The sequence below is a fragment of the Aythya fuligula genome, chromosome 9 (genome assembly GCF_009819795.1).
Source record: "Aythya fuligula isolate bAytFul2 chromosome 9, bAytFul2.pri, whole genome shotgun sequence".
Lineage (NCBI taxonomy): Eukaryota > Metazoa > Chordata > Aves > Anseriformes > Anatidae > Aythya > Aythya fuligula.
The window spans coordinates 9,161,714-9,176,088 of NC_045567.1; the positions used below are offsets into that span (position 1 = coordinate 9,161,714).

At 37.8% G+C, this 14,375-nt stretch overlaps 1 protein-coding gene across 2 annotated transcripts in view; it reads right to left on the reverse strand.

Annotated features, from left to right (window-relative positions):
- Positions 1–14,280, reverse strand: part of UGGT1 (UDP-glucose glycoprotein glucosyltransferase 1) — a 43,139-nt gene extending 28,859 nt beyond the window's left edge. For both annotated transcript variants that reach the window (XM_032192979.1, XM_032192978.1), the window contains exons 1-12: positions 14,244–14,280; positions 13,176–13,313; positions 11,654–11,736; positions 10,944–11,074; positions 10,001–10,113; positions 8,708–8,882; positions 7,792–7,888; positions 5,935–6,013; positions 5,706–5,806; positions 4,779–4,878; positions 3,594–3,654; positions 569–660 (exon numbers count right to left, since the gene is read on the reverse strand). In XM_032192979.1, the coding sequence (XP_032048870.1) occupies positions 569–660; positions 3,594–3,654; positions 4,779–4,878; positions 5,706–5,806; positions 5,935–6,013; positions 7,792–7,888; positions 8,708–8,882; positions 10,001–10,113; positions 10,944–11,074; positions 11,654–11,736; positions 13,176–13,300 (1,157 nt within the window). In that variant the 5' untranslated portion in view covers positions 13,301–13,313; positions 14,244–14,280. The remainder of the gene's footprint in view (positions 1–568; positions 661–3,593; positions 3,655–4,778; positions 4,879–5,705; positions 5,807–5,934; positions 6,014–7,791; positions 7,889–8,707; positions 8,883–10,000; positions 10,114–10,943; positions 11,075–11,653; positions 11,737–13,175; positions 13,314–14,243) is intronic.
- Positions 14,281–14,375: the final 95 nt, after the last annotated feature.

Sequence of the window (14,375 nt, forward strand, 5' to 3'; positions counted from 1 at the left end):
GTGCAAAGATTTATTTATATTTATAGGCTTGTTTATTTTTCATAACCATCCCAAGGAACTTGAGACAACTTAAAGTCACTCAACTATATTTCTAGAAAAAAAACTACATTAAATAAAGATAAGTAAAGCATGAGACATATGTAACTTCAACTCCATGCTATTGAAACAGATCTTGATAAAAAATATAGGGTGGTTTTCACATTAAAAATGTACATGGACTTATTCTTTGAGAATCAAGTAGTCTATTATCTTCAGAATAAAATCTGAAGACAGTCCCTGGAAAACAAGATCTTACTTGTTCACAGGACATAGCACAACAACAATATAAAGGTGACTTCCCATTCTGACATTCTTGGGTATTGCGCTTCTCTTATCAACATTTTTGTAAAACAAACTCATTTGCATAGTAGAAGGAAACATGATTTGCATTTTCCAGCAATTAACTTTTAAACCTAACCTAAATATGCAGACATTTTGAAGATTCAAAACCGTCTAAATGACTTTACTACCCATGCACAAGCAGTATACAAGATTCTAAATGATACAATTTTTCTGAAGACATTCCTACCTAAATATGTCTTGAGTGTCTAAATCAATAAGTAGTCCATTGATGAAGAGAGCAGAATCTCCTGGTTGTAACCCTAATGTTCCTTTGAAATACTGAAAGAAAGTAGAAAGAAGGGCATTAGAAGAACACTGTGCACAGAATAAATGTTACTGGAGTTCAGTGTGTCAAAACTGTGGATTTTATCTCCATTATTATTCCAAGTTGCATTATATTACTTCCCAACTACAGTCTTTATTGACTTTGTGCACATACTCATACCAGAAGACACAATCGAAGCTATCTAGCGCATAGACACACAAATGAGACTTCTATTTGTTTCTACATGACTCACTAGCAAATTTGGAAAGTTCCTAAGTAGATTTTTTTTTTTTTTTTAAGAAATCAGATTACATCATTAGAAGTGCCTGAGAGTTGTCATTTAATATTTTTTTAGCTGACAGCCCACAAAGTAGATTGACAAATAGCATCCAGCTAACTATTCTAGCTTTTTAAAGCTTAGTTTTGAGAAAACCAGATGTTTACATGCTGGATATTGAAGGGTACTCACGAGGAGAACTAGCTACTGTGTTTAAGGTACCAACTAAGTCACAGGCTAGTGGATATGTCATCAATGAAAAGCAGATGAGCTGTTTCTGTAGTCTGATCTCCCAAAGATCAGGCATCCCACAAACAGAAAACTCTTATGAATACACTGGAATTTCTTCCAAGTACCTTTAAGCAGTACCCCAACTGAGTGGATAGTTGTTGCAGAGTTGATGAACCACCACAGAGAACAACTTTGAACCAGAAGAGTTAAATAAAATACAGTCCTCCCGAAGCAAAGTTCACAACTCTAGCAAGAAAAAAAATACTGTTTTTTTAAACTTAGAAATGTCATTGTTGCCTTCCAGTACCTCTTGCTATGCAGTATCAGATATAAAATTCCCTTAAGAGGCACAATGAACACTGAAGGAGAAACACAGCATTTGGACATTAAAAAGCCTAATATCATGAAGAAGAGCAAAGCAAATGGAGGAATAGCAAAGTACCAAATAAAGTACCAAGAATAAGAAAGCAGCATCTAGTCTGGAAGAATTTAAATATTTTATTAAATAATAAAAGCTCCCAGAGAAGAGCTGAGTACATGCAGTGTCAATGTATACCTTTTTATGAATAATTATATACTGAACTATAACTTACTAAAAGCAGTGAACTTTACTACCAGGTAATATCCACACAAACCGACAGTCATGCAAAGAATAGCTTTGAAGGGCAGGGTTAGATGTAGCCAGATCTGGATCTGGTAACCTAGATGTATTTGGAATGAAACCGCATCCACCAAACCATGGGGGGTTACCTGAGGACCAGTCTGATCTAGCACAAAACAGAAAAGCCACCAGGTAGCTTTAACTTGCACTTACATTCTATACTTTGTCCCTTCCAGAACCACACCAGACGACAGTGTCAAACCGCATCCCTTCTTTTCTCATTTTATTGCTATTGAACAACAAGGGATTTCTCTTTCAGAACAGGAATCTCAGGGGACTGGTAAGTAGCTTCCAGTAATTTTGCATTTACTATGAGACTAGCGAAATATCAGTGATCAGATTTTAAACAAAGACACAACTGTCTACATTTTATAGCAGCACAGATAATATACCAAAATCTATTGTTTGGCTTTGTTTTATTACCAATTACAAGATTTCCTAGCATTATTTTTTTCAGTGCTTTGCTAACACCAAATAAACAACAGAGCTGTTGAAACATTAATCAATGACCTCCACAGATCCCTCACAACATTTGTTTTCATTTCAAAACACATGTAGACTTATTTAGATAACAGTTAAATGTTTATTCCTTTACTATTTTCACTCTCAAAACAACAGCGTTAGGACCATTTCTTCCACATAGTGTGGATCATTTTGAGTCATGACAGAAGTTTTCATATTTATTATGCTGTTTCCTTGTAAACGCTGATCAATTCAGATATCTAAGCACCATCTCAAACTGCATGATGAGATGCATCCTCAAAAACCTACTAAAAGGTGCTTAAAACTTCTAAAGCAATAGCTTTCTAACAAGCTACATTCCATTCATCTCAGACATTTTAAAATAATCCAAAAATATAACTACCTTTTCACTCTAATAATTTTCACCAAACAGTGCCCACACTTAATATCCAGTTGCTTTTGAGAAGTTCAAGATACAATCAAAACTAACAATCACTAACTTGAAATTAGTGAAAACCTCTTTTTAACTGTGAACCAGAATGAGCAGTGCTGTGACATTCGGATTTTACACATCTGTTGTACTATTCAAGCAAATATAATGTCAGAGACTTGAAAGAACAGCAGAGACAGTACTACAAGAAACGTATTAACCATATCAACATTTTGAGCTAACAAGCCATCACAAGGGCATCATACTCGGAGTGGTTGCACAAGAAGCAAGGACTAATGTGACAGGCATCAACATTTCTACTTCATTACTGATGCAGTCCTGTCCTGATTATAAGATTAAGACTGTCTATATGGATATCCTAAGAACACCTAAGCCATCTGTTTTCAGAAAAACAAATAGAACATTTTTCCCCAGTGTTACCTTCATTGTATTTGAAGTTCATTTTATAATGGTAAATAAATACAGTTAACAGATTCTAAGTTCAGAATGTCACTTTCATATACATTAAAAAGTGCTTGCCAAATAACTGTTGGAGCACTTGACTACTGTGAACTATTACAGTGACAGCTCTAAGAACAAAATCCCCATGCCATCTTTCCTCAACAAACTCTTGATCCTACTCGAAGAATTTTTTACCGGCACTTTCATATCTGGGTAAACAACCTAAATTATGTTCTTAACCCATGTTTGAAAAATTGAGCCCCTTCTTTGCTTCCCAAATGCATACTAAGACAAAATTGCGTGTGAAAACAGTGTGCCAATATTTGGGGCAAACTGACATTTTTAATAAATTAATATTATCAAAGCTTGAATTTATATTATAATATAAGTGCAAAATCACTACATTACTTTCTGGACGCATTACCTTTTGGTTCTCTTCAATTTCTGCTCTAAGTTCGGAGGAAACAACTGTTTTTGTTATGGCTCTGCAGAAATAAAAACATGATGCTGTGAATCATCTTTCTGTTTATCTAATGGATAGATGAGATATCTAATTATCCCACTTCTTGTGCTTTCAATATATTTAGTATTCTAATATAAAAAGCTACAATCAGAAGAACCTGCACTTTGCAGTATCAAGCATTTTTTCCTGAAATATATACATAATTCAAGAGAACATAAAACCATTGTTCACATGCCAACTGTACCAGGAAAGACAAGCTTTTGACTCTGTGTCTAGTTTCACATTAATCCCATAATAAAAGTGGGCAGCTTCCAGAAAGATAGAGGTGGAATCTGACAGCACAAAATATGGGGATTTCACTCTTTGTGGGCTCCCATTCCTTTCCTTACATTGGATCTAGAGATTGAACCGTCACAGAATGGCCAAGTTCAGTTTCTGGTCATATTTGTGAGCAAAGTGACAAGATCATCCATACTTTAAGAAGTTATCAACAGTACAATCATAACATCCATCACTGGGGATAAGACCAGACTTTTTTTTTTTTTTTTTTTTTTTTTTTAAAACACTCAAGTCTATCTGCATCTACTCAAAAAAGGAGCAGCTCCTGCATCATCTTTACAACCCAGGTCATGAAATCTATCAAAAGAAATCTATTTCTTCACTGGTTGGGCAGGCCACATTATGACTGAATTACCTGAGCACATTCAAATTAATTTCAAGAAATTGACAAAGTGCAAAGAACAGTGGAATTGCACATCAACATCTGACACAGCTGACTGGGCTGTCTGCTGAAGTGAATCCCAAAAGAGTGGGATCCAGTGAAAAGGTTAAGCTTAAGACATCAAATGGAAATCCTACCCAATAAATTCTTGAGGACTCAAAACAAAAGGTTCAGAAGCATTTCACACTAACAGCTAAGGTCTGTCAAATTTTGCACTACTCCACACCAACTGCTGAAGAGAAACACTAAGATCCTCACTGTAATCATAAGCTGAAGAACATTTCTGCATAAACCTTCTCCGGTGTTTGCTTTCAGCTAAAGAGAAATGCAGACATTAACCCAACCACTGTTGCCCGTCTCATGTTCTGCTGTGAAAAATGACATGAAAAAAACCCAACTCTCCAAGTATTCATTATTGGAATTACCTGGCCTTTGTAGGAAAATTCTGACTGAGATCTTTCATGACCATCAAAGCATCCACAGGGGGAGCAGTCAAAATGCGTGCAGCAGTTTGAAAACTTAAATCTACAGGTGAAACAACAGTAAAATGAAAACATGCTATTGCAGTCATCTTAATTCTGGCTTTCAACTTTTTTGCTCATTGGTTACATATAAAAAAATGTATTTACTTTTTCATCTGCACCTTTAGATACCTTCTTTTGTCTTCTTCCCTTCTATGACTTGCCTTGAAGTAAGTAATCCTTTCAGTATGAACCAATACCACCTACAGGTAGCTTCAATGAGACTAGACAATCACTTTTTTTTGTTCTGAGTAGGAGGATCTACCCTTCAGAAGGGGCCTAGGGAATTATTTCACAAGCTAGAAATACAAATACCACTTGATTGGATATAGGTAGATTCACTGTGGCTACAACACACGTTCAGTATTTCCTATTACTTTTTTTTCCAGAGAATGAACAACCCTTCCACAGACTTCTACTGATGATTTGCAAGGAAATAGGTCATAGCTGCATGCAGAGACTCTTGAAATAGATTTCTTTTGGTCTTGAGAAATCTCAGCTTTCCACACCAAGGATGTGATCGTGGAAAGAAACTTTACATTTCCTTTGCTATTCTGCATTTAGTTAGTTTAAGAACAAGTGGCTTTCTATTCTTCAAAATATAGAAAGCAAACTTCACTTCAGAAGTCCCATGAAATAATCTTTCAAAAGGTATTTCAACAGGACTCTGTAAAGAAGCTTTAGAAAGCTGGTTGCTTCCAGTGCAGGAATTTACAGTCAAGTTCTCTGAACTGTGTGCAGCCACTACCGGCCTCATTTTTATAGAGCACGGGAAGATAGGTTTACATTAAGTTTTAGCAATGCTGTATTGAAGCTGTTCATACAGATTACCTTGTAATTGCCATACTTTCAAAGGTGCCATTTCATTGGTACTCTCCACGAGGTGTTTTCTAAGTTCTTTCAGCTCTTCCGTCAGGTCAGGATACAACTGCCTAAAAAGGAATAATGGTAAAGCAACTCTGGGGTTTCCTGTAAGCAAGTCTGCTACTAATTTGAAGGAACTAGCATATGAAGAAGTACGCTGCTAACACATATGGTTAACCCAACAATGGAGTTTTACCTCAATTTCCCAAAAAGAAATCCTTGAACTTCATCGATGGGGTCATTTTCATCTATTACTGTAGCATTCACATCTGTGCCTATAAACACAGAGAAGGAAAACACTACCAAAGTATTCAGAAGTAGTTTTCATGCCTATTTTGGTAAGTTCAACAAAATGATACTGTAGTAACTGAGGACAAGAAAAAAGCCAAGTTTCAGGTTCACTTTGGAACCCGTATCCAGGACACACTAACTGTACAAACTAACACTGTAACAGCTGAAATAAAACCTAGTTGGATTGCTTAGAAGCAAAAGCTTAAACTAAATGGAAATCTCAGAGACTCAGATTTAGGCACTGCAGAAAAAATCACTGGGGCATAGGAGCTTTCATGACATGAAAGCTTTGCAGAGTACGTGAAAAACTCCTATCAGAAGCATAATCCTGATTTTAGCCCCAAAATACAGGATAAAAAACAGTATCCGAGTCAAGTCCAATTCTGGGCTTAAATAACAAAAAGATCTGTGCAAAAGACTCAGACAATCTCTTAACTAGGTGGACACAAACCAGCTCCAATCTACAAGTTTCATTCTCAAGTCTAATCAAAAAGTCCCAACCTTTTGAATGAATGCTTGCTTATGGACATGCAGAAACAGCACAGGCACACATAAGAGACTGACCAGAATCAGACAGGAGTTTGATGAAAACCACACACCTCTAATCTGCAGCTTATCCACATGGTTTGTCTGTTTTCTAAAGCATTTTTAATCACTGCATTGATACTGGTGTAAAACTTTACAAGCTTACAGATAAGAAACTTTTCCCCAGAATTACTTTCACATAGACACTTGGAGACAAAGGCTTCCAACCTCCTATTTTACACACAGTATCAGCACTTTTGCATGACTTGATAATGTATTAATGGAAATTTAAACACTGGTAACAACAATTTTAAGTTGAATCATCTGCTTTAGTATTCTTGTTCCTCTCAAAATTAAATCTTCCTAAAAATAAAGACCAGTAGTTCTGTTTGTCAATACTCTAGACCATGGCAAGATATTTTAAGTCAGAGATTAGATCTGTATCTAGAAGCTGGATAAACTGCAAAACTCAGTTCAAAATCTAAGTTCTCTTCTTCACAGCTGTTATCTGTAACTTAAAAAAAAAGTTGTTGTTTTTTTTTAAAGTCATAAGTAAAAGCAGAGAATTCTGTTTACCTTTGTGTGTGTGTATACATATTCATACGTATGAATATGTATTGATTACACATTCATATATGAATACACACACACACACACAATAAAATAGCTTTGGCAGATGCATGAGAGTTTGAAAAACAGATCAGTGCTCTACAGAGCAGCAAAAGCAAAAAAACCTACAGAGCATTCTGTTTTTCCAAAGAACAACATGAAACATTCTGCTCTGAGGATGGATAAGCTAAGGGAACTGGAAGTAGAGGAAGCGAAGTGCAGTACATCTGCAAAGAAATGTGGTTATCTGGTGAAAAATTAGTTGTATTAATAGTGCCATTAATAAGATCTAGTGCAGCCATGACACCGTTCTGTCCAGCATTTCAGAAATAAGGAAAACAAGTGCCTCAGCAAATATATGATTCAAAGAATGTAATCCCAAAAAGAGAAAGAGAAGACAGTGATTTTTGTGATTTCAGATCAGAAGGACGAATATCTGCAATTCAGACATACATACATATATATACTCATATATAAAACTAAGTATCCCTGTAAATATGAATGTATATACACAAACCCCATATATCCTGTATACATTATAAGTAATCTATCTATCCATATATATAAAAAAATATATCCCCATAAAATTAAAATGCTCACATTAAAGTAGTTTAAAATAAGAATTCACCTTTCACCTGTGTATCATCCTTGGCCTTGTATTCTGTACTTTTAATAGCCAGTTCCACACCATAGCCGGAGAGGTAGACTTTTTCTTTACTGGGATTCTGTAAGGAAAAGCAAACAGTACATTGCCACTCTTTGTTTTGATCTACAAATTAAAAGCTGCCATTTCCCAAAGCTAAGAAATTTCAAGCTCGTATCTATTTTAGACCCAACTGATAACTGCAAGTTAGAAACAAATGAGTGATTCTTCAGTACTGTACTGTACTAACACAACTGTACTGAGACCTACTACACAATGACTAGGATAGACAAGTTACTTTTAAAAAGGAGAGTGGTATATGCAATGTATGATTATTTTATCTGATGTCACTAGAAGTAACTTTTTTTTTTTGCATTCAAGTCTGGCTACTAGCTGCTCTGCTGAAGGTTTTAGCACCATTAAGCAATATTCAGAAAAAAGTCAAATAGAAGTCTGAGCTTTTAAAATGTATAGTTAAATATCAATCCAGTGGTTAGCAGTGGTTATGGGAGGGAGATGGAAAATGGGACAAGTTGTACTAGGACTGGTAAGTGGCTCTGTAACAAAGTGGCCTTTCATTTGAAAATTGGACCCTATGGTTAATCTCTGCTTTTCATATCAAGTAACTTGAGTGGCCTGACTGTGGAAATATCTGACTATTATTTGATAGAACAACATTTTTCTAGGTTAAACTCCGTAATTTATCTGGAGACTAGCTCTGCATTTGTAAAAACCAAACGATTCTCTTACTTAAACAATCAGGAGACGTTAAATAGTCTCCAGTCCTTAGCTACATGCAATGATATAATAATGTCAGTATTCCATATTACAATCAAGCAGCAATGCATTATGTAAGTGTAAATTTAAGAGAATCAAATTTTTGCTATGCAAATATACTTACAGCAATATAGTGTCTGAGGATGTAAGTGATTTCTCCTGCCTCAGCCTTCAAAACAAGGAGTTTATGGAATCTGTAGAACTCCTCTGTGCCAATCTCAGCATAAAGTATGACGATGGGACTTTCAGGATTTGACGCTGGGTACCTGTGGTCCCCTTTGAACAGAAATGGCTTTGGCCTAAGAGTAAACATGGAAAATTATCAGTGTGATTCATACTGTGTCCTTACTCAGTGCAAGATTCATTATTTCTTTTTCTCATGTTTAATAGCTGTTTTTGTCTTCGCTGAATACATGTCAAGTTACTCCCACGTGTTATCACAGTTGACAGCACTTGACGCATGTTGATAAAGCTTCATTAAAAACAGACATATGAAAAGACAAGTAGCTAGGTGCTATTTTTAATCGAATATGATACTTTTTTTAAAAAATGGTAACTACTTCCTTTATTTTTTTTTGATTCAGTTCTGTATAGAAATACAAGGCTAACACAGCACATGTTCTAGGAACTCAAAATCATGAGGACCCTGCCCTTGGCTGACTATACAAATAAGAAAGTGAATGAGAAGACCATTTTCAACTTCTGTTCTTAAACCACGTCTAAGATACGTTGAAGTATTTAAAATATTCCCAGTGAGTCAGCATTAGCAGCCTATGAGCTATTGATGCAATATGTTTGCATATTAACAAAAATAACTTATTTTTTCAAAAACAGAACTAGCAAGATTCCTATGAAGACAAACCAAGATTTCTTTTTAGGAGGAATTATATTTCACAGTTCATTTTTGTTACTAACAGTTATGCTCAAATTTTGTTCTTCATCCTGTAAAGAAATCTGAATTTGAATTATATTGCATGGTAACAGTTTTCCTTTTGTTAACACTGAGAAAATTATATAGGGAAAAAAATACCATGCTGCTTTAATAGATATAATTTTATGAATGGATTAACTATCATTTTAAAACGCAGCCCAGATCTTTCTGTTCTCCCTACATTCTAAAGACTTTACACATTTCCAAGAATTGTTACTGTCCTTCAACAAATTGTTTCCAGTTTGTCCAAGCACTTTCATATGTTTTTAAGAGGAAGAATGCTGTGAAAGAGAAAGGGACCAGAAAATGCCAATCCCATCTTGATTAGCAAGAACTAAGTGACTGCCGCTTCTGTGCAAGAAATGGAGAGGATAAATCAAAACCAAAGAAGGTATGAACTACCAGTGTATTACAGTCTCTTTACAGCAGTGAGTCTATCTAGGTTAAGTTAAGAGATAATTTTATGTTTCGAAATTAAGTAAATACCTTTCTGAAGCTGTCTGTAAAAGCTTTCCAAGAGATTCAAATTCACATGTCTTCTCCCCATGCACAGCAAAAAATAGGGTACAGCCCTTTGGTGGAGGTTCATCTGCTGCTATCTGTATTAAAATATTTGCAATAAAGTACATTGAATGTTTGCCCTTAGAACAAGTGAAAGTGTTAACAGCATAACTCCGTAACAACTGGTTGTCTTCCCCATTTATTGTGCAATTTAAAGACAAGATAAAAATCATAAAACTGATAATTAAGTCCTAACTTTTTACAAATATTATTTTCCAAGCCTATTAGCTGTAGTAATAGTTTCTGGTACAAAATGTAAGGTGAGCAATTGTGGTGTGTGGGTTTTTGGTGATTTTTTTTTTGGCATTACATATCAGAAACCACTATATTTGTTAAACAGCAAACAATAAAAAGATTCAAGATGAGAAAGGAAGATGTCTTCTAATGTACTCCAATGAAGCGTAATATTAGGAGACAACTTGCAGTGAACTGCGTGAGAACCAAGTTTAAAAAGGAATACCAAGTATAAGCATTTGTCAGGTAGAGGTTCTAAAAGTTCGAACCACACATTCATGGGTTACTATCTTTAAGTAAAACTGAATAACGGGAACATCACTGGTGCCATAAGCATCAGCAGAGCTGTAAAGATTTTCCTCAAAAAAATCTTCACCCATTTATTAGTGCAGAGGGTACCAAAGATATACAAACATTTCAAAATCCCAGTTCTTTAGTCGACTGCATACAGATGGACTTGCATTTGGCACACAACGAAACCAGCATATACCTACATACCTTAGCTCCAGTGTACGAAGCACCTGTCAGGTCAGGATTTTTGATATTCTGAAATGTCTTGTAACACATACCTCCTTCCTGGGCCTTACACAATGCTCTACAAAACATTCAAGGATTTCCCCTGTGCTGTACTAACCTGTTGAAAAGCTTGAACCGTTGCAGAATAAGAGCGTAAAGACAAGGAAAATTTCAACAAATTCTGCTGCAAAGGTGACAAACTCTGGCAGGCTACTTTCAGCATTCCATGGTAAGAAGAATAATTGCTACCTGCAAAGTCAGAATACAAGCAGTCATCTTTCTATACCATATTCCCATTAAAGAGGGACTTTTAATCTTACTTGTGATTTATACTAACAGAAACCCATGACACTAATTGTAAACATGCATTCGACTCTTCCTCCTTAATTTTCATTACAACCAGTTCAACAGATGGAAGAGAGCTGACTTCAACAGAGATCCATGAGAAAACATGGTCACATACAGATTCTTAAGTACGCAAACAGACTTGGGGAGGAGGCAGGTAATAAAGAACAGTAAAGAACTCCCATGTAATTCACATGGGAGTTCAGTAATTCAGTTTAGAAACTGAAACATAAAGTATTAATAATGTTTTATGCCTAATGCTGAGACAAACTAGTGAGTAAAATGCATTTCAGGCTTGTTATCTACCGCTTTTGTCAAATGGATACCCAAAAGCCTTGGGCACTTTCACAATAAAAACATTACTGAAATCAGTCCTGATTGGATTGCTATAATGCTATACAATGGAGGACAAAACTTATTGGTTTATTTTTCAACCATCCCAATTTTCAGTCATCGTTCAAGAAAAATATTATGAAAGCTTACCATCATGTTCAGGTGTCTTAATATTTTGACTGGCTTCAACAAAGTTCCAGAATTTTTCTTGACCTTCTTCTGATAAAAATTCACTGAACAAGAAGAGAGGAGATAGCTAGGCCTTTCAAGTTTCTCCAAGTTACAATACTAATACTTTGTACAGCATTACAGAAAGTTAGCTCCTACTGTATGTTTATCCATATCAGAAAAGCACATGTTACTAGAAAAAGCAGACCAGGAAAAACAATACCAAAGCAATTAGTAGGTGCAGGCCAGGACAAACACATACTACATGAAAGAACCTCTCAAAGCATCTATTAAACTCTCAAGGCCCACTAGCAGTGGCGTACGTTCTGGCAGCTTTCCTCCTTCATGTATTTCTTTACTAGCCATCTTTTATGAGAAACATACAGTTTTGCTTACTTCGTTGTAATAACCTATAGTTTATTCGAACTACTGGCTTTGTAGGTTTCTTTCCTTTTTTCTTTCTTTTAAAAGAGCAATAAGAGAAGTCACAACTTCAGATCGTGACATGATTCCCCATATATTAAGTATATGATTATAGAGTGTTAGACAGCAAAATAATTCTCTCAACTTTGCTAACAACAAATACTTTATCAAGTCTAAACTCGTAACATGCTTCATGCGCTAAAGGATGTTATGACACAAGCTTTGGAGCCCACTAGCTGCCACAGTAGCTTGTGTTTTCAAGACATTCTAACCTAACGTGACAGACATTAACTTAAGTGAAGAACCACAGTGCCAGGCTTAGCAAATCAAGCTCCAGAAGGAACTTGGCACTGCAGTGCTCTATCATTCTGGAGTTCAGCCCAGATGAACAATCCTACCCGAAGTCTTTCCTAATGGTTAGGTTACAAGTGAAGGCCTCGGCACATTATTACTGCTTACTATTTCCTAGCCTTCTAGGGAGAGCTTTCCTGCCAAGTTCCTCTAAGGTTTCTCCAGCAGAGTGTTTAACATTATCAGGGTCTTTAATTCCTGGCATTAACACCTGAGCTTTGTATTGTATTGCTTGAGCATTCTTCAGTCTTAAAACAGAATTTCTAAAGAGAACGTTACAGAAAAATAATTTCACCTTGGACCCCCCTGTCTTGTCACCCAGAGCCATGCCCATTTCAATGAAGCCCATCAACGTCCACCTGTTTTCATATGAAAATTGCTGCCCCAACTGCAGCAACTCCCTGGGGACACCGGGGTATGTCAAGGTACCCAGGTAGGAGCAAATGGGATTTTTCTGACTGCTGCTCAAGAGCTGACATATAAGAGTGTTGACATTATACAGCCATGGGAACACAGCAGCAGGTCCGTGTCACATGAAATGGAAGCAAAGCCCTCTGCGGCATACTGGACAGTTAGCCAGCTGATGCTAGTGCTTATAACTAAGCTGAAACATCACATAATAATCTCATGGTAAACACTAAAAATGTAGTTTACAGTTTTTAAAAACAGATAAATTATATTATCCTCGAAGCATATACTGATTTGCAAATGAAAATCACAATGACCTTACCTTGTTTCAAGTAACAGAGGAGTTGAAGACCACTTTGTAGTTAGCGATGTTGTCACAGCCTTAGAATCCCCCTTTACAAGTGAAGAGCTGAACCAGATTCCAAGAACTGCAACAAGTATTCCCATTTTATAGGGAAGCCTAAAAAAGATGAAGAAAAAAGTTAGCTTTGCCTTGTCTCTTTTTGTAAGTAGAGAATCCCACGTATCCAAGGACATTAAGGCATTTTAAGATTCAGTGGCCTGCTTCATGTAATAAATCAGTTAAATAATCAGGGTCCTACCTAGGCTAACAAAAATCAAATATACTATTGAAAACATGAAAAGAGGCAAAGATTTTAAATATGACCCCTAAGCTACAATTGAAGCTAAGCCCATTCCAGCTTCCTGTGTATTTGTGCTTTCAGATAAACTCACTTCTCTTCTGGGGCACACATGCCATATGCTACTGGCTTTAAGGAGACATGCTACAATCACAGAATGGCCTGGGTTGGAAGGGACCCCAAGGATCGCCCAGTTCCAACCCCTTGCCATAGGCAGGGCCACCACCCACTAGACCAGGCTGCTCAGGGCCTCACCTAACCTGGCCTCGAACACCTCCAGGGCTGGGGCACCCCCAACCTCTCTGGGCAACCCGTGCCAGTGCCTCACCGCCCTCTGAGTGCAGAATTTCCTCCTGACCTCCAATTTCAGCCTCCCCTCCTCCAGTTTAGAGCCCTTCCCCTGGTCCTGTCACCATCTGGCCGCGCAGAGCCTCTCCTCCCCCTTTCCACGAGACCCCTCCAAGCACCGCACGGCTGCAGCGAGGCCCCCCAGGCCCCCCCCTCAGGGGGCCGGGCACCCCCAGCCCCCCCCGCCTGTCCCCGCAGGAGCCGCTCCAGCACCGCCCGTCCCGTGCCCCCCCCGGCCTTGCTGTGCCAGCCCCACACGGCCGGTGTCTGCGCAGCGCGAGGCAGCGGGCATCTCCCGGTACCGCAGCATCACCGAAACCGGGAGATAAAAAAAAAATAATAAAAGCCCAGCCGGTACCGATCAGCGCCCCCCCCCCCGCGGGGCTCCCTCAGGCCCGCACCTGCCGCCCGCCGCTGCCGCCCCTCCGCCGCTTCCGGGCCCGGCGCTTCCGGTGCCGGCCGGGCGGGGCAGCAGCGCGGCCGTGCCGCCATGGCGGGGCGAGGGGCGGGGCTTGGAGGCGGCAGCCAATGAG